General features: G+C 36.8%; 6 protein-coding genes across 9 annotated transcripts; 3 read left to right on the top strand and 3 right to left on the bottom strand.

The window, feature by feature from the left end:
* The first annotated feature begins 46 nt into the window (after positions 1-46).
* Positions 47-3,007, top strand: LOC104905981 (60S ribosomal protein L7-2). The gene is made up of 7 exons (XM_010694652.3): positions 47-206; positions 721-902; positions 985-1,082; positions 1,208-1,265; positions 1,675-1,754; positions 1,842-1,944; positions 2,570-3,007. Exons 2-7 carry the CDS (start codon positions 723-725, stop codon positions 2,783-2,785), a joined length of 735 nt encoding a protein of 244 aa, XP_010692954.1. The 5' UTR covers positions 47-206; positions 721-722; the 3' UTR covers positions 2,786-3,007.
* A 1,972-nt stretch (positions 3,008-4,979) lies between these two features.
* Positions 4,980-12,188, bottom strand: LOC104905982 (sterol 3-beta-glucosyltransferase). Of its 4 annotated transcripts, XM_048638047.1 has the most exons (4): positions 12,090-12,188; positions 8,636-10,350; positions 5,498-5,743; positions 4,980-5,265 (listed from the first exon to the last, which is right to left on the bottom strand). In XM_048638047.1, exon 2 carries the CDS (start codon positions 10,265-10,267, stop codon positions 8,771-8,773), a length of 1,497 nt encoding a protein of 498 aa, XP_048494004.1. In that variant the 5' UTR covers positions 10,268-10,350; positions 12,090-12,188; the 3' UTR covers positions 4,980-5,265; positions 5,498-5,743; positions 8,636-8,770. The 4 variants fall into 4 exon arrangements, with proteins under 4 accessions (XP_048494004.1, XP_010692955.2, XP_010692956.2 ...); XM_010694653.4 differs by lacking the exon at positions 4,980-5,265 and having other exon boundaries at positions 5,378-5,743; XM_010694654.4 differs by lacking the exon at positions 4,980-5,265 and having other exon boundaries at positions 5,378-5,743; positions 12,086-12,187.
* On the top strand, positions 5,459-8,261 carry LOC104905983 (peroxidase 46). The gene is made up of 4 exons (XM_010694655.3): positions 5,459-5,704; positions 6,015-6,194; positions 6,522-6,687; positions 7,670-8,261. The coding sequence occupies exons 1-4, from the start codon at positions 5,459-5,461 to the stop codon at positions 8,077-8,079; spliced, it is 1,002 nt and encodes a 333-aa protein (XP_010692957.2). The 3' UTR covers positions 8,080-8,261.
* A 112-nt stretch (positions 12,189-12,300) lies between the features above and the next one.
* On the top strand, positions 12,301-14,848 carry LOC104905985 (putative pentatricopeptide repeat-containing protein At3g25970). The gene has a single exon (XM_010694656.4). It carries the CDS (start codon positions 12,369-12,371, stop codon positions 14,478-14,480), a length of 2,112 nt encoding a protein of 703 aa, XP_010692958.2. The 5' UTR covers positions 12,301-12,368; the 3' UTR covers positions 14,481-14,848.
* Positions 14,849-17,140: 2,292 nt separating this feature from the next.
* LOC130590635 (uncharacterized) lies at positions 17,141-18,092 on the bottom strand. Its single transcript, XM_057393123.1, has 2 exons — positions 17,856-18,092; positions 17,141-17,524 (listed from the first exon to the last, which is right to left on the bottom strand). The coding sequence occupies exons 1-2, from the start codon at positions 18,090-18,092 to the stop codon at positions 17,141-17,143; spliced, it is 621 nt and encodes a 206-aa protein (XP_057249106.1).
* Positions 18,093-21,964: 3,872 nt separating this feature from the next.
* On the bottom strand, positions 21,965-25,634 carry LOC104906541 (uncharacterized). Its single transcript, XM_057393122.1, has 2 exons — positions 22,916-25,634; positions 21,965-22,770 (listed from the first exon to the last, which is right to left on the bottom strand). The coding sequence occupies exons 1-2, from the start codon at positions 25,632-25,634 to the stop codon at positions 21,965-21,967; spliced, it is 3,525 nt and encodes a 1,174-aa protein (XP_057249105.1).
* Between the last annotated feature and the right edge of the window lie 2,298 nt (positions 25,635-27,932).

Below are 27,932 nucleotides of genomic sequence, written 5' to 3'. Positions count from 1 at the left end.
CACTTTTTACGAGTACCATTTTATTTCCGTCCAAAATAACGCCTAATAATAATAATACCAGTGCACTGGCCCAACATTTTCGGCCCATTAGTATAAAAAAAACCCTAAACTACCTATGGTATATAAACCAACAACGTTCCTAAACCCTAAATTTTTCACTCTTACGGAATTCCGAGGCTCGAATTGATCTTCAAACCTCGTTCCAGGTTTGTTTATGCCCTTTAATTCTAATTGTTTAGGGATAATTTACATGTTATAAACTTATGATTTGAATTTTTGGTATAACTTGTTAATTCATATTTGTTTCATGCTATCAAATGATAATAATTTTTATGTTATAATCTGTAAATTTTTGCGCAATATTTTCATGCGATTGTTAATTTGTTCTTGCTTGTTAATCCAATCGTTTTTTGAAGTGACTGAAATCTGGAATAAATGACTATCTGGGTGGGGGAAATGATCAAGTAGGTTGGGTGATATTAATTTTAATGGAATGTGGTTTAGTATGTGGCAATTTATTAGTGATTTGATTTCATTCTGTTGATTAGCTTTAGTTGTAACATTGACCTTATATTTTGCCATTAATTAGCAAGTTGAAATCAAGGGTTTTGTTTCTGAGATACTTGATTATGATATTCTTGAATGGATAGAATTTATGTTGTTTGATCTAGTTATTTTGAGTTTGGATTTAAATGGTTTGATGATGCATTGATTGAGCAGAGATGGGTGAAGAGGCAACTAAAGTTATTGTTCCAGAGTCAGTTTTGAAGAAGCAAAAAAGGGAGGAAGAATGGGCTTTGGCCAAGAAGCAAGAGCTTGATGTCCAGAAGAAGCAGAGAGCAGAAAACAGGAAGATCATCTTCAAGAGAGCTCAACAATACTCCAAGGAGTACGAAAATCAGGTTTGTGACACTGGTTGTGTCTCTACCTACAGTTGATCATGATGTTTGGTTTCTAATGCAACTTTTTTTTATTGATATACAGGAGAAAGAGGCAATCTCCCTGAGAAGAGAGGCTAAGTTGAAGGGTGGATTCTATGTCGAGCCTGAGGCTAAGCTCCTCTTTATCATTCGTATTAGAGGGTGAGTCATTATTTGTATCTGCTGTTGAAGCCCTGATTATTTGTAGATTGTTTGTGACATTTATGTGATCTTTGATTGTTTATATGTTGTTTTGACATTTCTATGATCTTTGATTGTGTGTTCAGTATCAATGCCATGCACCCAAAAACAAGGTCGATTCTGCAGCTTCTCCGATTGAGACAGGTACTATACTGAAATTAAGTTCTTTATGCTGTATCTCTTTATCTGTTTGAACTCCTCTAGTCTTTTTTATGGTTGTGGTATTTGTTCGCTGATCCAGCTTTTCTTTTCTGTCTTCCTCCTGCCATAATGTAGTTGCTGCTATGCATTTTATTCGTTGTTTTCATTGCAAGAGATTGGTTTTGGAAGCAATTTACTTTGATGGACTGAATTGATTATTTTCCGTTAAGAATTATGTGCTGTCTTATGTTTTTGCTTCTTTGACTTCCATCATACACTGCTGTATGACTTGTCAGTTAACATTAGGCTAGGTCGTTTCATTTCTGATCTCTTGTAAAAGTGTTGAGCTTTTTATTGCTTCCTTAATCCATGTGTTGTTTTGTTGTTGTCTAATGTTTCCTTGCCTTTGCAGATTTTCAATGGTGTTTTCTTGAAGGTTAACAAGGCAACCTTGAACATGTTGCACAGAGTTGAGCCCTTCGTTACCTATGGGTATACTTTTGCTCCTTCATTGTTCGTCATTGTCCATTAAGAAGCTTGGCTTTCCTATGATTCTTATGAAAACCCTACTATTTGCAGGTACCCTAACTTGAAAAGTGTCAGGGAATTGATCTACAAAAGGGGTTATGGGAAGGTCGACAAGCAAAGGATTGCTTTGACTGACAACTCCATTGTCGAGAATGTAATGGTTTTGGACTTTTGCCTCTTATTATATATGTCAATGTTGATTTTTTCTTGCATGTTATCTTGCTTTTGCTGACTGTGGACAAAGAGATACCAAAATATATAGTCAAGACTCAAGACTAATGGTGTTGTGCTCTCCTCTCCAAGTATCTCCTGTACTGCGGAGCCTGACTGCTGGTGTTGGAACATAGTTCTGTGATGGTATTTATTGATGGGAATATGTGAGATCTCCAAGACCAAACATGGATTAGTGTTTTAATTGATTATGATCAGTTTTGGTCTTAGTCCCATGGAGGGAAGAGTGATAGGGGAGTGAATGGGAAGGAAAGAAAAAGAAGGGAAGAATGAATGTGTTTGCCTTTCAAATATACCTTTTTTCTCCCACCAATTTCTTTACCGATCATTCTTAGTATAATTTGTCTTCGATGCTTGTGCTTCCTTTGGTCCTTTTCTATTGCAACATTAGCTTTTACTCCATTATCGCATAACCATCTATTGTGAGTTATAAGGAATAATGTAGTCACGTGGGTGTTGTTAGATTCGTGTCGATATATACATCTTTGTAATTTTTACTAATGTTTGGATATGGAGTTTACCGATCTTCTGTTACTTATTGTCTGCAGACTCTCGGTAAGCATGGCATCATCTGTGTGGAGGATCTCATCCATGAGATCATTACAGTAGGACCTCACTTCAAGCAGGCCAACAACTTCCTATGGCCATTCCAGCTCAAGGCTCCTTTGGGCGGTTTGAAGAAGAAGAGGAACCACTTCATTGAAGGTGGAGATGCTGGAAACCGTGAGAACTTCATCAATGAGCTTATCAGGAGAATGAACTAGGGTGTAATTCGCATCCTTTATTTTTGGATCCTGTGTTTAGATTACATCTTGAAAGTTTTGGATAGAGTTTTTAAGAATGAATTCCGGTTGCTGTAGAATTATCTTTGCTTATGAATTAAAGTTTTGGAGAGACATGATACAGTATGTGGTGCAGATTTTGTGAGACACACGCCCATGAAATTTCTCATATGATTCTATCAACAAGTGCAGCCATTCTTCTCACTGTGGTGTTTTTTCTTTTTGCGGTGAAAGGTGTTTGATTATTCGTTGGCGCCACTTTATTATTGAATGAAAGATACTCCCTCCGTTCCAAAATATAGTTTTCATTTTCCTTTTTTATTATGAATAGTAAATATTTTTTGTTTATTTAAATAAATGTTGTATGGGAAAAGATGATTTTATGAGAGAGAATGTAGAATAATTGGTGAAAGCGCATTAATTGTAACATTTTGGTTGAATAAACAAAAGAAAAAACAAAATTCAAGAAGCAAATAAATGATGGGACACGGTTTTTCTAGACAAATTACAGAAAAATGTGGAACTAAATATGAAAATGGGAACTATATTTTGGGACACCCAAAATGAAAATAGGAACAATATTTTGGTATGGAGGGAGTATTAACTTAAACCGGTTGACTTGTGGAAATCAGGGTTCACTAATACGCAACGTTTTATGCAATTTACTGAAAGTATGGTTCACAATGAGATTAACAACTTCTGAATCCTTCGGGGTAGGATTTCTGATTGTATAATGTATCATATAATTGGTGTTCTCTTCATTTTAATTTTTATTAGAAACAAACTATAAATCTTACAAGTTCATATGAGTTGTTATAATTACTTAAAAATTCTATTATGTAAAGACAATTTCTAGGACTTTAGGTAAAATTTTGAATCTTTGAAGTTGAGAACCTAGTACTAAAATTTATTTGAAAAAGGAAAAACTGTAATCATTTTTAAAAGGAAAAAGTGTAACCATTTTGAAATCACTAGTAACAATCTTGAGATTCTTTATAGATAAATCAAAATTGTCACAATAACAAATAATTTACTTGAATTCAAAATTGTCTTTTGCTTCAACATGTTACAAAAGCCGCCTCCTCTCTCCTCCTTTTTCTCTCTTCTCTCTCCTCTCCCACAAAACCCTAGTTTTTAACCTAGGGCTACCACCACCCTTTCGGGCGGTGGTAAGCCCTTTTTCTCGTTTTATTACTAGTTTTTTACGTTTATGTTTCCAATAAATCTTAGTCTCTCTAATGGACCTACCCATATATTGGGTTTTATCTCTCTGTGTGAGAGTTTAGAGAATTTGTTTTTGGGTTTTTGTGTATTTCAAGATGTTGATTTGTTGATCGAAATTTGTGCGGAGTTGCAACAGATGTCAAGACTTTGTTTACAATCACTTGAATTGAATCCGGTTCTACTTCAAAACTACAAAAGATCGATAGACCCCTTGCAGAAGGCTGCATCAGACAGCGATGTGAAAGACAAGGGTTTTCAGAAGTGTTAGATCTACTTGACGATCGTGATTTTATCATATTGGAATTGTATTTATTTCATTTGATATGTATTTGTTTAGTTTTGACTTTTATTGTAGATGTCGTATGACTTTGAATCAATGAATTAATGTTACTTTCAAAAAAAAAATAATCAAAATGTTACTTCTTTTTAAGAAGAGAGGACGTAATTTCTAATAATCCATATCCACTCCAATCCTCACCTTTTCTAAAAGGAAAATGATATACTTCCTCCGTTTCTTTTTACTCGCTACACTTTCCATTATGGGAAGTTTCACATTATTTGCTACACTTCTTTTTTGGGCAATAAACTCTCTCTATCTCTCTCCTCCCACATGGGTCCCTTTTCTTTTTACTCTCTACCTCTCTCTTCTCCAAAAATTGCCTAGGAGTCCGTGAAATGAGAAGTGTAGCGAGTAAAAAGAAACGGAGGAAGTACATAGCCCTAAGGGCTATGTATAAGAAACTTAAAATGGAAATAAAAACTTGAATCAAGCATTTATTACCTCAAATGATGTGTAATTTTGTCTTGAATTCTTAAACTATTTCCATTTTAAGAAGTGTATTAAATGTTTATCCTTAGCCATAAGGGCTACATATAACATTACCCTTTCTAAAAAGGCCATATAACATATTGAGAAACTGAGATGCAGGAAATGAAGGCAGCAAAAACTTAATAGAAACAAAAACCATGAACTTTTAACATCAAAAACCCCAAAATCATGCTTTTTTTCACTCATCATAAAAGAGATGTATGCATATACACACATATAGCAGTATTAGTTAGGGTAGTTGGACCTCACAGTAGTAACACAACTTGTACAGCATTGGAATGAATGAAAAAAACCCACCATAAATTCTTGCCAGCTCTTAATACAGAGAAACAAAGAGCTCACCACAACCTTTTTCTCAATCTGTCAGTCTCTTAATAAAACTCTTCCATCAACCTCCTACCCATCAACCCTAAAACAAGTAAATGCAGCTTTTAATAAGTTCTACTAAATTTTCCTTTCTCCTTCCTATATGTATATAAAAACAGCAAGTTTTATTTGTAGTATTTCATAGTGTTCATACATTAAAAAGGAAGATATATAGAGTGTGTTTTAGATTATCATGTAACATTGTCTTGGGAATTGAAATCAATCCCAGAATCTTCATGGAAAACAACATAAGTGTACTAGGGAAAGAAAATTACCTTCAGAAAACAACTTTGTTTCATGTTTTGCTAATATTTGTGTTAGGATTTCCTTCTTTTACTCATGGGTTTTCCATGGAATTCTATGCATTTTCATGTCCTGGTGTAGAGTTCATAGTTAGAGATACTGTGAGATCAGCAGCTTCTACTGACCCTACTATTCCTGGGAAACTTCTGCGCTTGCTCTTTCATGACTGTTTCGTCGAAGTGAGTTTCTGTTCGTTGTGTTTTCTAGTGTTTGTGTACCTGAAAGAGAGAAACTAGAATAATTAAGAGTTAACTAAAAACATGGTTATAAATCTCGGATGGTGTCACTAGTGCAATTACAGTCTCAGGACCGCTTTCGCGGGTAATGCAGATGGTTTGTGGCTGTTGTGACCTTATATATCAGTCGCAATGCTCAAAAACCTTTACAATGGGGTGATGCAGCCGAGATTTAAAACCATAAAACAGTAAGCATCACAGTAGTATATATCATTATGGTAATTATGTCTAGATTATAGCTATATTCTTGCAGGGTTGTGATGCATCAGTGCTGGTAAAAGGGGATGGAACAGAAAGAGCAGACCCTGCAAACGCCTCTCTTGGAGGATTTGAAGTAATTGAAACAGCCAAAAGAGAGCTAGAATTGTTCTGCCCTGAAACTGTTTCGTGTGCTGATATTCTAGCACTGGCTGCTAGAGATGCTGTTGTCATGGTATAACAAAATCCACCCCCTTTTTTTTTGTTGAGCATTGCTATCTAACTAAATTTGCATACGAGTCTAATCGGGGTGTTTTTGTAACTTCACTCTACGGGGAATACAAGGCTCCTATCTGAAGTGTTACTCCGACACCTTCATTTACCTCAACGACGGGGTTTCGTGTCTGACACTTGGACACCCGTATCCAAATAGACACTCAATTCGTGTTTGAGTAACATAGTGGCTATCTCTTCTTTCGCTAACAAAAATTTAGCCAAATAGTTTTTCTTTTTTTTATCGTCGTATATATACACTTTAATGATGTGGGAATTATGATGATAGTCAGGAGGACCAGATATACAGATGCCAACTGGTAGACAAGATGGAATGGTTTCTGCGATATCGAACGTCAGGCCAAACATTATTGACACAAGTTTCACAGTGGATGATATGATTAAGATATTCAGCTCTAAAGGGTTGAGTTTGGCTGATCTAGTCATTCTATCAGGTACACATTTTATTTCTGGAAAAGGCTATGCTAGTATGTAATTTAAATTTGTGATTTGAGTTTAACACCCAAATAGGGGAACATCATGTACTTCCTCTGTTTCGTTTTAAATGCAACAAATGGGGATTATTTGTGAGATATAAAATATTCATTTGTCGGAGGAAGTATATATATCTTCATGAGGCGAGAACAGTTTTTTTATTCATATTGGCTCATCAGTCAAGACAGGCCCAAGTAGTAAGTACAATGCTACTTGTAACGCTCCCAAAAGAAGTAAATGTTCTGAAAAAAACAATAATGCTACTGCTACCTGCACATGTTTTTGGCTCATGGACTTAAAAGTTTCTTTTGTTATCTCTTTATATATTCAAAATAAATACTCCCTCCATCCTAAAATAGTTACGGCATTCTTTTCATAGTCAAATTTCATCAACTTTGACCTTATTTTGTTGCAATTGTAATTTCATATTATCAATTTTGTATAATTTCTTTTAATACGAAATTACACATACTAATGGTCAGATATGCACCTTGAAAATTGCTAAAAAGCATATGTTACATAAGGAATTGTGACAGAGGGGAAAAAATCTTAATCTCCCCACTGGGTAAATATCTTATTAGAGATACACATTAATGTATAGTGGAGTACAACTCGTCAATTTAATTAATTTTTTAAAAGTATATTTCCAGTGGGTAGATGTATCATTGCTCCATTTAACTCAAGCTCGAGTCCCATACTTCCATTGGTTTATCTAAGCTCGAACGCAGATATTGAGTTCAAAGTCCAAATAAGTCCACTCCGGTTGAAGATTTTAAAAGTTTATGATTATAATTCAAACTTTTGCATAATCAAAAATTAAAGCTTTATGTAAATTCAATGTTCAATGCATTGTTTTGGGTCTTAAGGAACTTCTTTATATCGTACTTACACAAATTTGGCACCCTAATCATATATAGTATGTAATATGTTTTGATCTTGCAGGTGCACACACAATTGGGATAGCTCATTGCACAGCTTTCAGTGACCGCATTCAATTTGATTCAAAGGGAAACCTCACTTCTGCTGATTCTTCTTTAGACAAAGATTATGCATCAAAGTTGGCTAAAAAGTGTGCATCAAGCAAATCAGCAACAGTTAACATAGATCCCAACACATCCTTCTCATTTGACAATCAATACTACAACAATCTCATAGCAAAAAGAGGACTTCTACAAACTGACTCGATTTTGTTTGATGACCAAAGGACAAGGATTTTGGTTGAGCAATTCGCTAGTGATCTCAACACTTTCTATGAAGCATGGAGTGAATCATTTTTGAAGCTCAGCAGTATAGGAATTAAGGCTGATGGCGAAGGTGAGGTTCGACAAATTTGTTCAAGGATAAACGGGTGAAGACTGATCAAACTCAAAACCACTTCATTGCTAGAATCTCATAGAAGTGTTTTGTAGCTCCATTTCTGAGCAGTAGAGTCTGTATGTATTGCATATAAATTTTCTTAAACACAATATCTTGAATGATTGTTTTCGTACAATATAATTTTTTAGCTCTTCAATGAATAAGATACCCAACAACATATGAAGTTCAATTTCAACTTTGGATACAATGGATCGGAGTATATGAATATCCCACTGAACCTACGTCACTTACACTTATTCGTGACGGATCCTTGACACTTCGATATGGTTATGGACATTTGAAGTCTTAACACTCCAATTTGAGCCAAAATCATGAAGATTTCATAAGATAGCCAAGTAATACATGTGGACATGTACCCCACTCCGAGTAACACAGACTGAAGTCACTGAACTGTCATTATAATTAATTCTATGTCAAACAGTTTTAGCAATATATTTTTCTTTGCAGTCAAGGTTGAGTTTGCAGATAAAATTCTAATATAAGGCACTTCATAATTCAAAATTTTCATTTTCTGAGTTAAAGAAGACTCACAATGAATAATGATTCTCCACCTCCTAGCTGATGAGTGAAAAACAGGCTTCTAATCTCGATCATTATCCACATTATATGCTTTTAGGAGACTAGACAGATAAGAAGTACCGAATTTCATCACTTGCAGTATAACCATTAACCAATTTCTTCCTTGAGAATCCTGACAGCTTCTAAGACTCCATTCTCCTGAGAAATTTTCTCAGAAATATCTTTAGCACGTGCTTTCATATCAGGACTAAGAGCACGAATTATAGCATTCTCTAACATGTGAGCACTTTGCCTGATGCCCACGTCATCATAATTATCGGGAAGCAATTGATTTCTTCTCAAGGGTTCTGGAGCTACTCCAAGCCAGCACATCCTTTCAGCCCAGTAAAACTGATCTAGCATAAAGGGACACACAACTTGGGGTATCCCAGCTCTCAATGCTGCTGCAGTGGATCCACTACCACCATGATGGATAGCAATAGCGCATTTTTTGAAGAGCCAACTGTAGGGAATGGATCCAGAAAAGCAAAATAAATTCCCATTGCACAGAGAAATCCCATTACTTAAAACTGATGAACCCGTATCAGCAGCAACTTGCAGAGCCTTATCCAATGGTGCATGTCCAGCTGTCAGAAGAATGAACCTACATTTTGTCTTTTCAACAGCAGCTTGTAAGATGCAAAGTAATGCTTTAGGATTTTTTATGAAACCCATATTCCCAGCTGAACTCAAACCGACGAAAACAAGAGGCGTTGACTGATTAGCAGTAAGAAATCTGTACAACCCTGTATGATTTGAGCAGAGTTCACTCCTTGAATCAAATATATATTGGCAGTTGCTGCATGAAAACTGCCACCTGGATGGGAGAAACCAAAACCCAGAAACACGAGAGTTTGAAGGCCAATAATCAGGACATTCAACAACCTCTCTGCTGAATCCGTACAATAGTAAAGGAGATGAAGGCCTTTCATGCCACATAGGATGGCCTGTCACTGGGTCTGTAAAAAGCAAAGGGCTAAGATACAGTTCATCCCTCCTCCACGATCCCCAATCTTCGGAGAAAAGTGGCCACATCCAATGAATCACATCTTTCCAGCCGAGTTTACCACAAGGAGCCTCTTGAAGGTATTGATAAAGAAGTGGAAGTTCTCTTCTGAACTGCCTCTGAAATGAAGAAGGGGCTGTATAGTTTACAACATAGGGAGCTGCAACAACACACCGAACATGAAACTGTTCAGCAAGACTCCATCCTTCCAATGCAAAAAAATTAATTGAAACAAAATCACCCTCAATGTTTAGCCCATCTCCAAAGATGCTTTCCATAATGGATAGACACTCTCGTCTATGTTCCTTGGTCATGATATGTTTCTGGCTACAAAACGACAGAGCGACAGACTTTTCATTCTCATCACTTTCTGGAGGAGGAAGAACTGGTGGAGAAGAAACAGGAGTGTATCTTATATTGCTTTCAGCCAAGTGTGCAGATAAATCCTGATGGGCAGCGTGACTGATGAAAATCACTTCATAGTTCCATTGATCACAGGCAAAGGCTGCAGCTACTGCAGCAATAGGGTAGACATCACCCTTTGTGCCAAAGGCCATAAATACTGCAATTGGTCTACTTCTTTCTGTTTTCACCTCCATCTATATAATTGATACTAGCTCAACGTGACATCTTGGGATGAAAAATCAGGTCTAAGAACTTGCACGTTCCTAGCCAGTAATATCTGCATCAGAACGTGTATCATGTATTCGTGTTATACGGTGAATAGATGATTCATGTGTCATAGGCTCATAGCCATATATAAATAACAAAATAAGAAGTCAATGGTCTTCAGAGAACATAGGGATATATATTGGGGTATATTTGGGGTATCTACCAATCTCCTGAGAGATTGTCTGACCTAGTCAAACTGCTAACCTTTTATGTATTTCGCGTAACTTCTAAGTACCTTTTTTGTAACTTCTAATCTTTTAGGACCCCTTTGGTTGGGTTCTAGAAAAGCAAACACAACAGAATGAGATGAAGTAGAGGAATGGAATGATTTTTAACTCAAGCCACTCCTTTGTTAATTCTGTTTGGTTCACCATTTTCTTAACGAGGCCAGAAAACCCCAACCCTTTCTCAATCCTTCCAGTCCCACACACGCACTCCTCCCATACTACTATATTTTTTCTTTCTAATCAATTGGCACCATCTTTTTCATCCCCATAAGGCTCTTATTTTCCAGTTTTTATTTATTCTTCCTACTCTTGTTCTGATCACATGAGTATTTCATTTGGTTGATATGTTCACTGGGTGACCCGAGCTGAAATAGCAGAGGTGGATTTCTATTTCCTCCCTTTAACAGTATCTGTTACCACAAGCGCGAGAATGGTATCAGATAGGGGTAGTAGTGTTGAGGAAGGTGATAGAATGGAATGAAAAATTCTGTACCAACCATCTGGTAATGGAGTCTATATCTAATTCCATTTCTTGAGACTCTAAAAAGCTGAACCAAACAGTCTCTTAAAGTGTCCTGAGTAACAATTCACAGATCATTGATTAACTTTTTAAGTCATTTCGTAATTTCAACTTTTTGTTTTGTTTAACTAATAGTCGTCTAACTTGGTCAGAACGATACAGAAATTTCCGCTAACTAGGCTATATGATATGCATAACCATATGCAAAACTTGCACATCACGATTGATAAATTTGGAACCAACGATGTCTTGGCCCAGTAGTTAAGATTGAGGTGCTGTGAAAGATAGGTCACAGGTTCGACTCTCCCCTCCCCTTCTTTGTACTGCCTTCGTAGCTCATATGGATCAAAAAAACGATGATAAATTTGGAGTTTCTCGTCTACACACCTTAACACAATTTGATAAAACCAATCAACAACTCAAGATATCAACAATGTGAAGTCTTCATCCAAATTCCAATGCAATTCAACAAATAAGCGATCTACGAAACACTATTAGTGGTGGGGGGGGGGGATCAGCAATGACTCAGCAGTTAAAGGATCAAATTCTCATCCCATAAAATGGAAGGTATATGCTCAATACTCAAATCAATAAACTTCTCAAATGAATAACAAAAACTGAACACAATAACAACAAAATGAACAAAAGACTATACTCAGAAACATGAACAAATTTGAAAGAATTCTAGACAACACTCAGAAATTTTTTAACTTGTCAGATGAATAACAGAAATTGAACACAATAACAACAAAATGAACAAAAGACTATTCAAGATAACCAAAATCATAGTAATAAAATTAATCAAATTTATATCCCTTAAACTTAAGCACTACAAGTTTACAACTGACAGTAAAACAATTAGCAACAAGATTTTCGTATATTAATTAATAATTGCACAATTTCAATTTTAATTAAGTAAATAACTTTTACCCTTATCATATTTTTTCATATATTTCCAAAATAAATATAAATAAAAAGCTAGGAAAAATAATACTTACATACCATGGTTGTGAAATTGTCTCCATTTTTCAGTCCTTCACCAACAGAAGTAGAAGAGAGAGAAAGAGGAAGAGAGAGAAACTCACATGGGTCAAATTGCAGGCCACTTTTTCTGAGAACTTGTTTGGGCTTAGCCCAATAACAACTTCCTAATTTGGGGGCCCAAACAATGTATCTCTACTGGGCCTTACTTGGGCCTTTTTAATTTTTCCTTTCTCTTTTATGCCTTAATTCTTCCCTCTTATTATTCGTTCAAAAAAAACGGTCATTTTTACCAGATGAATGAAGACATTGAAATCAGTATACAAAAGTTGTTTTTACGAAGTTTCTTCAATTCATTGCCGAGAATTAAAGTTGGGAATTATAGAAAATTCATACATTTCAAACAAGATAATTACTGGGTATGCAAAATGCGGTCGTTTGGGAATTGCACGCCAAATGTTCGACGAAATGTCTCACAGAGATACAGTTTCTTGGAATACTATGATTGCTGGGTATGTAAATGTTGGGTGTTTTAGTACAAGTTGGGAACTTTTCAACGACATGAGACGGCGTAAATTTGGGGTTGATGAGTACACATTTGGTAGTATTCTTAAGGGAATTGCTTGCAATGGTAAGCTTATTTGTGGGGAGCAATTACATTCTATGGTTATTAAGGTTGGTTGTGAATTGGATGTTTATACTGCAAGTTCACTTTTGGATATGTATTCCAAGTGTGGGAAACTTGGGGATGCGTACATGGTGTTTAAGATGATGTCTGAGCGTAGTTCTGTGTCTTGGAATGCTATGATTGCAGGGTTTGTGGAACAAGCTGATTTCGAGACGTCGTTTGAGCTGTTTTGTTGTATGGAGAATGAGGGTATGAAGATTCATGATGGAACTGTTGCTCCTTTATTGACTCTACTTAATGACCCGGATTATTTTAGGCTAATGATTCAGCTGCATTCGAAGATTATTAAACATGGGTTGAGTTCTAATACTACTGTATGTAATGCTCTCCTTACATCTTATTCTGAATGTGGATCATTGGAGCATGCTGAGAAGTTGTTTAATGATGCTTTTGATGTGCATGATTCGATAACTTGGAATTCGATGTTGGGGGCTTACCTTCTACATAACAAGGAAAAACTTGCAATCAAAATCTTCTTTGATATGCAAGAGTTTGGTTTTGAACGTGATATATATACATATACTACTGTCATCAGTGCCTGTTTTGAAGAGCCATATCAGGTTTATGGTGAATGTTTCCATTGCTTGATAATAAAGGCGGGGCTAGAGAATTCCACAGCAATAGCCAATACATTGATTTCTATGTATCTGAAGTCAAGTAGAAAAGCCATGGCAGATGCACTGAGACTTTTTGAATCAATAGACCATAGAGATTCTGTGTCTTGGAATTCTGTTTTGACTGGATTGTCACAGTATGGCTTGAATGAAGATGCCGTGAAGTTCTTTGGGGAGATGCGATCACATGATGTTGGGATCGATCACTATTCTTTTTCTGCAGTTCTCAGATCTTGTGCTGACTTAGCAGCCCTGCAATTGGGTCGACAAGTTCATGTGTTGGCTCTCAAGTCAGGATTAGAATCAAATGAACATGTAGCTGGCTCATTGATATTCATGTATTCTAAGTGTGGCTTACTTGATGATGCTAGAAAGTCCTTTGAAGAAACTCCAAAAGACAGCCCAATTACCTGGAACTTTGCCATTTTTGGGTATGCTCAGCATGGACAAGGCGAACTCGCCCTTGAGCTGTTCCATCAAATGACAAAAAGTAAGGTGAAGCTTGATCATGTAACCTTTGTTGCTGTCCTAACTGCTTGTAGCCACATGGGTTGGGTGGAGGAAGGTCGACATATTCTTAAAACAATGGAATCTAAGTATGGGATTCCACTAAGAATGGAGCATTATGCTTGTGCTATTGATTTGTTTGGAAGAGCTGGGCACTTAGATGAAGCGAAGACCTTGGTTAAATCAATGCCATTTGAGCCTGATGCAATGGTGTGGAAAACTCTCTTAGGTGCATGTAGAAACTGTGGTGATGTTGAATATGCAAATCAAATTGCAAGTCATCTGCTCGAAATCGTTCCTGAAGAGCACTGTACCTATGTTATTTTATCTGATATGTATGGGCGTCTTAAGAGGTGGGATGAGAGAGCTAATCTGACAAGGTTGATGAGGGAAAGAGGGGTGCGAAAGGTCCCAGGCTGGAGTTGGATGGAAATAAACAATGAATCTCATGCTTTTAATGCCGAGGATACTTCTCATCCCAATTCCAAGGAGATATATGATACCTTGGAAGGTCTTATGAACGAGATCCGAATGCTTAAAAAAGCCTCTAACTCAGAGGCTGTTGTCCAGGAATGGGCTGTCCTTGATGGATGCTGCGGCTGATTGTGATGACTGACAATTCTTTGTGGTACTTTGTCAAGTTATCATGTGTTCGATTCCTGGAAAACGGGCTGATGAACATGTAAGTTCAAGCATATATCTTGGATGATACATCTGAAATTTTGTCAATCAATTTAAGTTTACATATTAGTTAGTCTTGATTGGATTTGCATACAAAGAATTAATGGCATGATAAACTGTTTCACAACTTGCAATACACATCTTCATGGATATATCACATATATGTATGCTTACCACAGTTTGCTACTTGCCTACTTCAAGATGTATACATTCTATGCTAGCAAGTTTGCTCAAACACTTGTGATGATGTATTTGCATAATCAATACAAATTTGACTCTTTTTCTATGCATATCATGTGTGTAATACTGTAACTTAGATATTTCCATATTTTGAAATGTTGAGATTTGCCCTCCTCTGAAACCTAATTAAGAGAAGGGTTTTTCTAATCTATGCACCAAGTGAATAATGTCTCTAACTAAGTATGTCATATTTATCAATTTTGTTGAGCACGGATAAAAGCAAATTACTAAATCTATGTAGTTGGTGCATAGGTTAGAAAAACTCTTATTATAAACGGGTAAAATAATGTAAACAACTTTAAAGAACGAACTAAAACAAAAGGCTAAGGCTATGTTTAGTTAATCTGAAATTTTCTGATCTGATCTGAACTTATTTTTTCTGATTTAATTTGATCTGATCTGATTAAAAGATCTTATTTTTTAGATTTTTCTCAATATATAAGAAAAAAATATAGTCATGTGGAGTCTTGTTTGATTCGTCTCAATGAGTACTTTATTGATATTCAATTATTATAATTTTTACTAATATGTAATGAAAGATATTCAATAGTATAATGATTTTTAAATATAAGCATGATCTAATCTGAACTTATTTTTTCTGATCTGAACTTATTTTTTCTGATCTGATCTGATTAGATCTGAAATAAGCAAAAATAAGGTGAACTGAACATAGCCTAAGTATAACTAAATAAAAAATTCATGCTCGATCAATTGTTAATGTATAATCAATTGAGTAATATCCTTAAGCCGTTTTAGATATGAAATATATATGGAGAGTGGATGTTATTTCGAGTTTTTTGCGGGGATATACCAGAGTATTAGAGCATTTTGTTGGGATATACTTCACTAAATTTTTTTTGTGTGGATATACCAACCTAAATTTAGGTTTTGTTAAAAGGTACCAAAAACACTATTTCTGGTAAGAAAGTCAAATTTCCGGTCTTTGACTTGCTTAATTACTCTTTGTATAGTGTGTGATATTCAATTGCTTCTACTACATTCAATTTTCTCCAACTTCCTCGTGGCTCACTCGCGAGTTCCTACCAAGTCAAAGGCTGGAAATTTGACTTTCTTGCCGAAAATAGTGTTTTTGGTACCTTTTAACAAAACTTAAATTTAGGTGGATATATCCCCCACAAAACAAATTTAATGAGACATATCGCCACAAAATACCCTATTACCCTGATATATCCCCACAAAAAACTCTACTATTTCACTGCTCCAAACCTCCATTCTTTATCATTATTCACATGATGCAGCTGAATAGTGGAAGATGAATGTAATAGCATTTACTTAGGGAACTAAAAATCAAACATTGGGAGAAAAAAATAGATAAATCTCCACCTTAGTGGGTGGTTGAGTTATTCATAATAAGTTGGGTGGAAGATGAATGTGGTATGGGGTTTACTTTGACTATGTTATGGCTAATTATAATTTGATGACATTGTTGAACATTTGAAAGTGTGACCAACTTTTTTGTCCTCATAAAGGAATGATAATAGAAAAACTGGTATGATCAACTATGAAATCAGATTTGTTAACATGGTAAAAAGTTGTGTATAATGATTCTTTTGATGCCATGATGTTTGCTTAAAAGAGAAGTCTTTGATGAACATAATTAGGATTTAGGAGTCTGTTATATTGCTAGCTGATATTTGTTTTGAATGAAAATAGACGATGTCTTTTTTTATTACTTGATACACTTTGATTTTTGAACTATAAATATTTTGACTTTGGTCGAAATTTGCTTTTTAAAGTAATATATAAGATATTCATATGAAGATGTTATTTGATACTCCCTCCGTTTCCTAAAGATCTTCCATGTTATTTGATACTCCCTCCGTTTCCTAAAGATCTTCCCTCTTTCCGTTTAAGGGTGTTTCCAAAAAATCTTCTCTCTTTTGCTTTATTCCTTATTTGGCAAAACAAATTTCCCTATTTATCCTCTCATGTCACTATCATATGGTCCACCATTACATTATTAATTCAATTTTACTCCATTTCTCTCTCCTACTTTAACCCCTTTTTATTTGTTTATTTAAAGAGTTCTATTATTAGCTAATAACAAGCTGAAGAAGTAGAGAGAGAGATAGATTGAAGAGAGAGATAGATTGAAGAGAGAGATAGAAGATAAGAGAGAAAGATAGGAGGTAAGTTTGTCATTGATTTTCTGAATGAATTCCAAGTATAGCTACTGTTAGCTACTTATACTGAAAAATACAAGCTAACAGAATTTCTTACAGATTGCTAATAACAGAATAACTGTATTCTGTTACATTCCTTCCCCCTTATAAAAGAATTCTTACAGCAATTACATGAATTCAAACACTTAAAGAACAGTTTTATGGTATTGAAAATGTAGGATAACTGGATTCAAATTGTTGTGCCCATTCCCAAGTAGCTTCAGAAATAGGACAACCCTCCCATTGTACTAAGTACTGCACCTGAGCTGTATTCTGATGCTTCACCACCCTCTTTTCTAGGATAGCTGCTGGTTGTAAGGTCGATGTGGCAGATGTACCTTGCAGCCAAGCAGGAATGTGAGTAATAGTAGGTAAATCTCCTCTACATTGCTTCAATTGAGACACATGAAACACTGGATGCACTTGAGCATTATCAGGTAGCTGAAGCTTATAAGCTACTTTTCCTACTTTGGTAATCACCTTGAAAGGCCCAAAGTAACGAGGAGAAAGCTTTTCACTTGTAGAAACTTTAAGGTTTTCTGTCTGTAAGGATGTAATTTCAGCCAAACCCAATCGCCAACATCAAAATTTCTGTCACTCCTTCTATGGTCAGCCTGAGATTTCATTCTGTCTTGAGCTCTTTTAAGGAAAAACTTGATCATATGAATCATACTTTCTCTCTTTTGCATTGATCTATCTACTGCTTCTTCACAAGTCTCTCCTGGTAGATAAGGTAAATGCAGTGGAGGGGGTTGGTTATAAACTACCTCATAAGGGGTAAGTTGTGTTGAAGTGTGAAAATTTGGTGTTGTACCACCACTCTGCCAATGGCAACCATAAACTCCAGTCTTTGGGCTTCTCACTACACATGCACCTCAAAAGGACTCACACACTTGTTAACTATCTCAGTTTGTCCATCAGTTTGAGGATGGTAGGCTGATGATAGTAGCAGATCTGTCCCTTGAATAGTAAAGAGAGCTTGCCAGAATTTGCTCAAGAAAACTGAATCTCTGTCACTTATAATGGACCTTGGCCATCCATGTAGTTTGAACACATTATCTAGGTAGCATTGAGCAACAATTTCAGCTGAGTATGGATGTGCTAAGGCCATAAAATGGCTATACTTACTTAGCCTATCAACTACTACAAAGATGACATCCTTCCCATGGGACTTAGGTAGCCCAGATATAAAGCCATAGATACATCAATCCACACCTCCTCAGGAATAGGCAAAGGTTGTAATAACCCAGGAGAAGCTACATTTTCACTTTTGTTAGCTTGACAAATCAAGCAATTTCTAACAAAAGTTGTAACAAATTTAGTTAAACCTTTCCAATAAAAGAGAGATTTAACCCTCTTCAATGTGGCATCTCTCCCAGAATGACCTCCCATACCAGATGAATGTAACCATTGAAGGATAGTTAACTTCAATTCATTGTCAGGACCAATTAACAAAATTCACTAAGCCACTGGATACATTCATCTGGTATGGGAGGTCATTCTGGGAGAGATGCCACATTGAAGAGGGTTAAATCTCTCTTTTATTGGAAAGGTTTAACTAAATTTGTTACAACTTTTGTTAGAAATTGCTTGATTTGTCAAGCTAACAAAATGAAAATGTAGCTTCTCCTGGGTTATTACAACCTTTGCCTATTCCTGAGGAGGTGTGGATTGATGTATCTATGGACTTTATATCTGGGCTACCTAAGTCCCATGGGAAGGATGTCATCTTTGTAGTAGTTGATAGGCTAAGTAAGTATAGCCATTTTATGGCCTTAGCACATCCATACTCAGCTGAAATTGTTGCTCAATGCTACCTAGATAATGTGTTCAAACTACATGGATGGCCAAGGTCCATTATAAGTGACAGAGATTCAGTTTTCTTGAGCAAATTCTGGCAAGCTCTCTTTACTATTCAAGGGACAGATCTGCTACTATCATCAGCCTACCATCCTCAAACTGATGGACAAACTGAGATAGTTAACAAGTGTGTGGAGTCCTTTTTGAGGTGCATGTGTAGTGAGAAGCCCAAAGACTGGAGTTTATGGTTGCCATTGGCAGAGTGGTGGTACAACACCAATTTTCACACTTCAACACAACTTACCCCTTATGAGGTAGTTTATAACCAACCCCCTCCACTGCATTTACCTTATCTACCAGGAGAGACTTGTGAAGAAGCAGTAGATAGATCAATGCAAAAGAGAGAAAGTATGATTCATATGATCAAGTTTTTCCTTAAAAGAGCTCAAGACAGAATGAAATCTCAGGCTGACCATAGAAGGAGTGACAGAAATTTTGATGTTGGCGATTGGGTTTGGCTGAAATTACATCCTTACAGACAGAAAACCTTAAAGTCTTCTACAAGTGAAAAGCTTTCTCCTCGTTACTTTGGGCCTTTCAAGGTGATTACCAAAGTAGGAAAAGTAGCTTATAAGCTTCAGCTACCTGATAATGCTCAAGTGCATCCAGTGTTTCATGTGTCTCAATTGAAGCAATGTGAGGAGATTTACCTACTATTACTCACATTCCTGCTTGGCTGCAAGGTACATCTGCCACATCGACCTTACAACCAGCAGCTATCCTAGAAAAGAGGGTGGTGAAGCATCAGAATACAGCTCAGGTGCAGTACTTAGTACAATGGGAGGGTTGTCCTATTTCTGAAGCTACTTGGGAATGGGCACAACAATTTGAATCCAGTTATCCTACATTTTCAATACCATAAAACTGTTCTTTAAGTGTTTGAATTCATGTAATTGCTGTAAGAATTCTTTTATAAGGGGGAAGGAATGTAACAGAATACAGTTATTCTGTTATTAGCAATCTGTTAAGAAATTCTGTTAGCTTGTATTTTTCAGTATAAGTAGCTAACAGTAGCTATACTTGGAATTCATTCAGAAAATCAATGACAAACTTACCTCCTATCTTTCTCTCTCTATCGTTCTATCTCTCTCTTCAATCTATCTCTCTCTTCAATCTATCTCTCTCTCTACTTCTTCAGCTTGTTATTAGCTAATAATAGAACTCTTTAACCCCTTTCTCTCTCCTACTTTACTCACACTATGCCCCACACAACTTGATTTTCCTTGGTATCTGTAGGAACAGTAAGTGGGAAGATCTTTAGGAAACGGAGGGAGTATATCTCAATGCATACAAAATATGAATTTTCTATAATTTAAAGATAAATATTAATCAAAAGTGTGCAATGATAAAAATGTAAGTCAAAGTATTGCCACTTATCAAAATTGGAGGAAGTATTTGATTAGATTTGGCTAAAAAGAGCTGATTTTTATTGATATTAAGTTGATCAACAATGTGAATAGGATCAACAATAAAGAAACTGAAGAAGTATATTCCGATCAATAAAAGCATGACAGATAATGACTTTTGGGATGGGGCACCTCCTAATTTGATATGATTTCTAGTGACAAGCAACTGAATGATAAATGATTTGTTTCAACAATGCATTTGTAGTTATCAAATGACTATTAAAGCCTTAAAGGTATTGCTGATGACTTCAAAACTCCTTGCCTAAGTATTCTTATTGTACAATATTTTTGAAAAAGGTTAATTGGAAAACTTCTCTAACGTATGGAGAGAACAAATTGTTGTGCAGCTCACATAAGTTTTTTTTTTTTGGTATTTAGAGAGACCACAAAAACGAGATAAGAATTAGTCTCAGGACCTCCTAGAACCAAAAAAAAAAAAAAAAAAAATCTAACACGGCTCATATAAATAAATTTGCTATTATTACAATAGTTTTCCAAATGGGATAATTTTGATATGATTGAAAATGGATCTGGCAACCTAGTACGGAGAAGGAAAGTTCAATCCACATACAAGTCCAAAAAAGGTTCCATACTAAAACCAATTGGCAATAATAGGAGTAGCTCCTCTAGCTTATATTGTGGTACTTTCTCTCATCATTCTCCAATGTGGGACAACTCACATGTGCATAACATACATGAGGTTCAACCACATTCTTCTTTTGCCTTTCATGTCGTAGTAACGTGTTAGCTTTGGAACATGGATCATCATCCCAAGTTTGTTAGCACATCAATCCCTTTCTATTCTATTCCTTTTGAGTGCAGATTCACATTCTAAAATTGTGATTTGTTGAAATGAGATGGATTATTATCAAGATTCTAGCATCTTTAGCCATAGAACATGCCCCTGTTATCCATACATGTAAGAGGACTCCAAACTAACAATGATTGCCAAATTACTCTCTCTTCCCCTAATTATCATGGGAACCCAATTCCCTCAAGTAAGAAGTGTGGGCTGTTAGGGCCACTGCCATACAAGATTCCATACATATTGAAAGTGACTTGATGTAATTCCTTCTCAACCAAGCTGGCTAAGTTGATAGATTTTTTTTTGCATAAGCGAAATAAATTACATAACAACAGTGAATCTTAAACAAGTAGCGACACATTATTGTTGAGTGTTGGCTGAACTTGTTGGCGATTTACTATTTTTTATAGTTTTGTTGCTGCTTGCAAGCATTCTTCCTTGGATGTTAGTGTTGGCGGCTAAAGTTAGTGAACTTGGTAGCAAAATTAAAGGACATTAGCTATCGCAGAGCATAAATATATAACCTTCTTTCGTTTAGAAATAGTTGCACCATTTGCATAGTGTTTGGTATTCACATCTTACACTTTCATTATCTTTGGTGATTTATATTTTAGGAAAAACATAGTCATATGAGATCTTGTTAGTTTCGTCTAAATAAATATTTTTTAATATTAACTTATTATAATTTTTACTCATTTAACGTTTAAAACAACACATCAGCAAGTGTGAAAACATGAAACGATACAACTATTTCTAAACTGAAGAAAAACTATCTACAAACATCTCCCAAAAAAAACTTAATTATTCCACCCCGGCTAATTAATTAGATGAAGACGCATGTCAATATGGATGTATGGAAATTTTTTAGGAGGCAATGATTTTTTTTTTTTTTTTTTAAACAGAAACCAAACACTAGGGAGGTTCCCAGGAAATGGGCCACCCTAAAGCATCCTTTCGGATGATTACAGAGAAATTGAAATCAGGAGACTCAAACCAATAAGTTAAATTAGAACAAAGATGACCACGATGAGCCATCCAATCAGCTGCAGCATTCCCTCCCGAACTCCATGGTTGATACTGACCTCCGCAAAATTCTTCAATCTTCCCTGCATCCATAAGAGAATGAATAGACCAAGGAATTTTCCAAACACGCTTAATAGCTTGAATCAAGACAGATTGTCCCTTCAACCACCAGCTTATTAATCCTAGCATACGAGCACCAACAAGCCCTTCTCTGAGAGCCCAAGCTTCAGCCACCAAAATAGAAGAATCAGCACTTAAAGAACGAGCACCACAAAGCTTGATCATGCCTTCTCCATTTCTAATAACAAAACCTAAGGCCGCTGAGCCATCCTTCAACTTTGATCCATCAAAATTGAGCTTAAAAAACCCGACCGGGGGGGCAACCCAAGCAACATTTAGCCTTGAAAGCTTAGAGGCCCTACGAAGCGAATCACTACCAGGGAGCGAAGGGTCCACCACAAGAGGGTCATCCCCACACCTATCAACAAATTTCTTAATCATCCAGCAAATTTTAACGACCGGAAAAGCCTCCTCTCTAAAGGAGATACCATTCCTCGCATACCAAACAAACCACCAAGTTGTGGCAATCTTCGCTAACTCAGTCAAAGACCTACTCTTTGGTAAAGCACAAAACCAATCGATGAAAGCAAGTCCATCTGGATTACCAGGAAGAGAAGGCCAACCAAACCTGGTCCCTAACATATCAAAAACATCGATACAAAAGGGACACTCCACAAATAGGTGAAGAAGATGTTCCGAATGGTGATTGCAAAAAACACACTCAAGAGGGAGGAAGACATGACTCACCTCCAGCCTCTTTTTATAGGAAGCCCTTATTACAGATCTTCCAAAGGAAGAACCTAATCTTGGGAGGAACCTGAAGACTCCAAATCCAAAAGAAAGGAACCCTAGGCAGGGAACCATGAACCTCAGGCCCTGAACCTTGAATTAGCTGAACACCCGAGTTAACGGAATAGCACCCATCAGGCGAAAGAGCCCACACACACTTATCCTCCAAAGGATGCGAAGGAATGAAGATGCTACAGATGGCAAGACAAACCTCCTCCTTGACAAACTCCCTAAGCCTCGCTGCATCCCATTGATAATCCTGGGTGATAAAGCTCTCAACAACCAAGGACTCAGACCCCCTGAGGACCGAACAAACTGAGCAAATGGGATACTGGAACACCCAATTGTCAAACCAGAAAGAGATCTTGTCCCCCCTACCCACAACCCACCGCAGACCATGCTTAAACTTATTCCTTAAAGACATGAGTTTACGCCACTGCCATGAAACATTAGCTTTAACCCTATAATCAAACAAGCCATCAGATTTCATATACTTTTTAGACACCAAATTAACCCATAAGTTGTCAGGACAAAATAAGATTTTCCATAGTAATTTAAACTGTAAGGCCATATTCATAACTTTGGCCTTTCTCAACCCAAGACCCCCATTTTGCTTTGGTTTACAGATTCTATCCCAACCTATAAGATTAGGGGATTTAGATTCTGAAGATTTATTCCAGAAAAAATTTCGATAACTCTTGTCGAGATCTTCCACAATGTGAGGTGGCAATAAGAAGCATTGCATTTGATAATTAGCCTTGGTTGCTAAATTAGATTGAATGAGGACCGTGCGACCAGCTTGGGAAAGGGAGTTAGCCTTCCACTTGGAGAGCTGACCTTGAACCTTTTCCTGAATATCCCCAAAGGTATTATTAGTAACCTTACTATCAATAATAGGGCAACCCAAGTAGGTACCCAAGGAACAAGCTTCACCCATACGCAGAATAGAGGTAAAGGAAGTAGCAAGAATGGGATCAGTGTTAGGGGAACACTGATATGCAGACTTATTATAATTTACTAACTGGCCTGACATCCTACAGTAATCGTCCAGAATTTCCCTGATAACAGTACAACTATCGACAATAGCTTTAGCAAAGATCATAGTGTCATCTGCAAATGTTAGAAACGGAATTTTAACACGAGAGTGACCCAAAGAGACACCAACTAACTTAGGCCCCTCTCTGCTGGCTGCATGAAGCTGCCTAGCAAGAATTTCAGCACACAAAATAAAAATATAAGGCGACAGAGGATCTCCCTGCCGGATTCCCCTAGAAGGATAGAACACATCACCAGGGATCCCATTAACTAAAACAGAGAATGAAACTGAGGATATACATTCCTTCATCCAGCCAACCCATCGCTCACAAAAACCTAATTTCTTAAAAACAGCAAAGATAAAGTTCCACTCTAATCGATCATAAGCTTCCTCCATATCAAGCTTAATAGCTAACCACCCTTGATTCCCTGATTTCTTTTTGAAAGAATGAAAAACTTCGTGCGCTATCAACACATTGTCTTGAATGAGTCTTTCAGGGACAAAAGCACCTTGCAAGGGGTGAATAATTTTCCCAAGCACAATCTTCAATCTAGAAGCCATTATTTTTGCAATAACTTTATAGATAGTAGAACAAAGGCTAATAGGCCGAAACTGATTCGGATTAGAAGGGGATTCCACTTTAGGAATTAAAGTGATAAAAGTATGATTGACTTCTTTTAACAGCGTTCCTGAAAAGAAAAAAGCCCTAACTGCGTGACAGACCGAATTACCAACTAACGACCAATACTTTTGGAAAAAATAAGGCGGGAAACCATCTGGGCCTGGTGCTTTATCAGGAGCTAACTCAAAAACAGCGTTCTTAATTTCCTCAGCACTAACCTCAGAACACAAAAGCATATTATCCTCCTCTGAAATGATACTATCTAATAGAGAGAAATCACAGTTTTCATCAAAAAAACACTCTTGATTAGCCGTAAACCGTTGAACAAAAGAATTTGTAAAACAATTTTCAACGTCCTTTGGATCTGTTAAGACAACACCAACATCATCCTCAATGGATGATATAAAATTTCGATTTCTTCTAATGGACGCACATGCATGAAAATACTTAGTATTGGAATCGCTAAGTTTTAGATGATTAGATTTTGCTTTAGTCTTCCAATATAGTTCTTGGAATTCTAACAACCTAACCTGTTTCAAATGAAACTTATCCAACTTTGCAGCAAGAAACGGGCAGCTGGGATTAGCCAGAAGGTTATCTTGAATACACTTTAATTTACTTTCAACCACTTTTAATTGACGAATAACATTACCAAATCTGGTGGTCGCCCAATTCTTAGCTTTTTCTTTTAGAAGCTTACACTTTTTCGTTAAACAAAACATATAAGACCCATGAAATCTAGTTGACCAAGCCTTCTTAATAATCACTTCAAAGTCTTTACGAGTAGTCCAAGCTTTATCAAATCTAAATGGGGGGGATTTCCTACCTTGAAGAATATCGAGTTTAACAGATACTTGACAATGATCTGAGGATGTGAACGCATGATGTTGAACTTTCACATTAGGGAATACATTTAAGAAATCTAAGTTGGCTACTCCTTTATCTAATCTTTCTAGGATATTATCAGGCCCACTTCTCTTTTTTTTCCAAGTGAAACCTGATCCTAGAAATGGTAATTCAATACATTCTACTTCTGAAAACAGTCTATTCATATAGTTCAACCTTGCGAATGAAAAATTTGCGCCTCCTACTTTATCACTACTAAAGCTTAATTCATTGAAGTCGCCTAATACTAAATAAGGCCCTGAAATCCGAAGAATAATATTAATTAACTCTTCCCAAAATTGTACCTTGAGATTATTATTTGGAGGAGCATAAATAAAAATAAGCTTAAAGGAAATATTCATTGCCAACACATTTATATTACAAACCATAAACCGGTCATACTTGGCATCAACAGAAAATAAAAAGGGATGACTAGGAACATTTTTCCAAAAAATCCGCATGCCACCTGCCATTCCAAAAGAAGGGAGGAAGTCATGATGGTGAAACCCACAAAACCTAGTAAAGGCCTCCGTAGGGGGAGAAGAGGTTTTGGTTTCACAAAGCATCATGACTTGAACATTATTTAGATTACAAAAAACTTTTACTTCCTCCATAAGAAGAGGTCTTTTACATCCTCTAGCATTCCAAAAACTAATATTCATAACATGGCAGTGGAAAAGAGAAAGACCCGACTAGGTCCTTCCCCTCTTCAGGTTTGCTGTTGATGATTCTTCATCAGAGTCCATCTTCCTTCTCTTAGCTGAACTAGAGGCTGACATGGAGTCCTTGATGCTAGCCCCTTCAACCCCATCCCCTCAATCTGCTTAATGATTGAGGTCTCAGAATGGAGAGAGTGAAAAGAGCCATCTGGCTGCGAAGAATGCCCCCAGCATGAACAGTTTCTTCCAGGATATAAGTGTCCTCAACAATACCAGATAGGACACCTTCCTCAGCATATAAATCATTCTCATCATCCATGAAACCATCAGCATCAGATATAAAACCACAATCAAGCAGCTCAGCAGGGTATATTACCCTTAAAGGGACTGGGGACTTAATAGGATCATCATTGACTAAGGGAGGGAGGAGGGTCATAGCAGCAGAAGACACCATGGCAACATTCTCATTCTGATTACCAGCATTACTGACTAGACAGTTAGAGAAAGGAGGGACCTCAGAAGGCATCACAGACTCACAATCATCATCAGAGGAATCCACTTCTATCACAGGGTGGGCAAACATCACCCCCTTACCTTTCCCAGCCTGAGAAGGCAATGATAAAGCAGCAACTGTAGGATGGGACTGAACAACAGGTTCTCTAATAGAGATCCCAGCACCAGCAGCAACATTTTTCTTTCCTGTAAAAGACTTTCCAGGGAACTTTTTCTTTGGAACAAACTTTTTGGGAGGAGTAGCAGAAGCAGAGAGAGGTCTAACAATGTGTCTAGGCCTAGCCTCAACCACTAAAGCTTGCTCAGCAGTGGTAAGAGGCTTAGCTAGCCTAGTAGCACTTTGAATAAACTCTGCAAGCCATTGCTTTTTTGGATGTTTCATTAACATCACTTTGACTTCTTTGGGAGGAGGGGACAGAATCAAGCAATCATCAATACTGTGATCATCACAACCACAAATGAACAGCCTACAGAAAAATCTCATACCAATATAAATAACCAATTCACACCACCAGCTCTAGTCACTTCAGCATATTCCAACAGGGGTTCAGTAATGTCTACCCTAACACATGCTCGGGCAAACCTTATCTTATGTTTTAACACTGAACGAGTATCCAATCTAATCAAAGCACCAATATTATTAGCAGCTAACAGGTTAGCTATGGAATCAAAGTTAAGCAATTCAGCAGGAAATCTAGGTATCCTTACCCATAAATCCACATATTTAATTTCTTCCACATAAGGATCAAAATGAGGTTTCCAGGGATAAATGACAAACAACTCACCTTGAACGTGCCAAGGTCTTTCAGACCAAACAAGAAACAACTCACCATGATTAGCAAACTTAATCATAACCCAATTATTCCCCATATCAAGGTACTCAATATCACCCTTACAGAACTGCCAATCAGCTTTTGTTCTAAACATAACAGTCCTCAAATCAACAACAGCACCCAACATTTTACCAACTAAACAAGTTTTTGATAAATCATCAATGTCTTGCTTAACTTGAGATAACTCATCTAATATAATAGCTTCAGGGAAAGTTGGGGGACCCGGAGGGTCACTTACAGACAGAGAAGCAGGACTATAAGCTGGAGCACCACCCAGCGCATCAGGATCCACAACGCCTTCATCAGCATTCTGGAGCTGGCCATTTCTTTCGGACAGCAAAGCTTCTTTGAACGAGTTCATCCTCACACAAAACCACAACAGAAAAGTTAAGCTATTACCACACTTTTTTGAAGTTAGATAAAGAAAAACCAGCAATATGAAGAACAAATGACAGAGGGA

The sequence above is a fragment of the Beta vulgaris genome, chromosome 2 (assembly GCF_026745355.1).
Source record: "Beta vulgaris subsp. vulgaris cultivar EL10 chromosome 2, EL10.2, whole genome shotgun sequence".
NCBI classification, from domain to species: domain Eukaryota; kingdom Viridiplantae; phylum Streptophyta; class Magnoliopsida; order Caryophyllales; family Amaranthaceae; genus Beta; species Beta vulgaris.
The sequence above is the reverse complement of the archived record's forward strand: the minus strand, read 5'-3'. Positions and strand labels throughout refer to the sequence as shown.

Bases quoted from the DNA above. Each gene is read 5' to 3' on its own strand.
- LOC104905981 (XM_010694652.3), top strand. From the start codon at position 723: ATGGGTGAAGAGGCAACTAAAGTTATTGTTCCAGAGTCAGTTTTGAAG. The intron at 903-984 runs GTTTGTGACACT...ATTGATATACAG, and splicing joins CCAAGGAGTACGAAAATCAG to GAGAAAGAGGCAATCTCCCT. The intron at 1,083-1,207 runs GTGAGTCATTAT...TTGTGTGTTCAG, and splicing joins TTTATCATTCGTATTAGAGG to TATCAATGCCATGCACCCAA.
- LOC104905983 (XM_010694655.3), top strand. From the start codon at position 5,459: ATGGAAAACAACATAAGTGTACTAGGGAAAGAAAATTACCTTCAGAAA. The intron at 5,705-6,014 runs GTGAGTTTCTGT...ATATTCTTGCAG, and splicing joins TTCATGACTGTTTCGTCGAA to GGTTGTGATGCATCAGTGCT. The intron at 6,688-7,669 runs GTACACATTTTA...TTGATCTTGCAG, and splicing joins TGATCTAGTCATTCTATCAG to GTGCACACACAATTGGGATA.
- LOC104905982 (XM_048638047.1), bottom strand. From the start codon at position 10,267: ATGGAGGTGAAAACAGAAAGAAGTAGACCAATTGCAGTATTTATGGCC.
- LOC104905985 (XM_010694656.4), top strand. From the start codon at position 12,369: ATGAAGACATTGAAATCAGTATACAAAAGTTGTTTTTACGAAGTTTCT.
- LOC130590635 (XM_057393123.1), bottom strand. From the start codon at position 18,092: ATGGCCTTAGCACATCCATACTCAGCTGAAATTGTTGCTCAATGCTAC. The intron at 17,525-17,855 runs GTGCATGTGTAG...ACATCCTTACAG, and splicing joins AGTGTGTGAGTCCTTTTGAG to ACAGAAAACCTTAAAGTTTC.
- LOC104906541 (XM_057393122.1), bottom strand. From the start codon at position 25,634: ATGAATAGACTGTTTTCAGAAGTAGAATGTATTGAATTACCATTTCTA. The intron at 22,771-22,915 runs GTAATAAGGGCT...TTGATATGTTAG, and splicing joins GTTCTTCCTTTGGAAGATCT to GGACCAGGTTTGGTTGGCCT.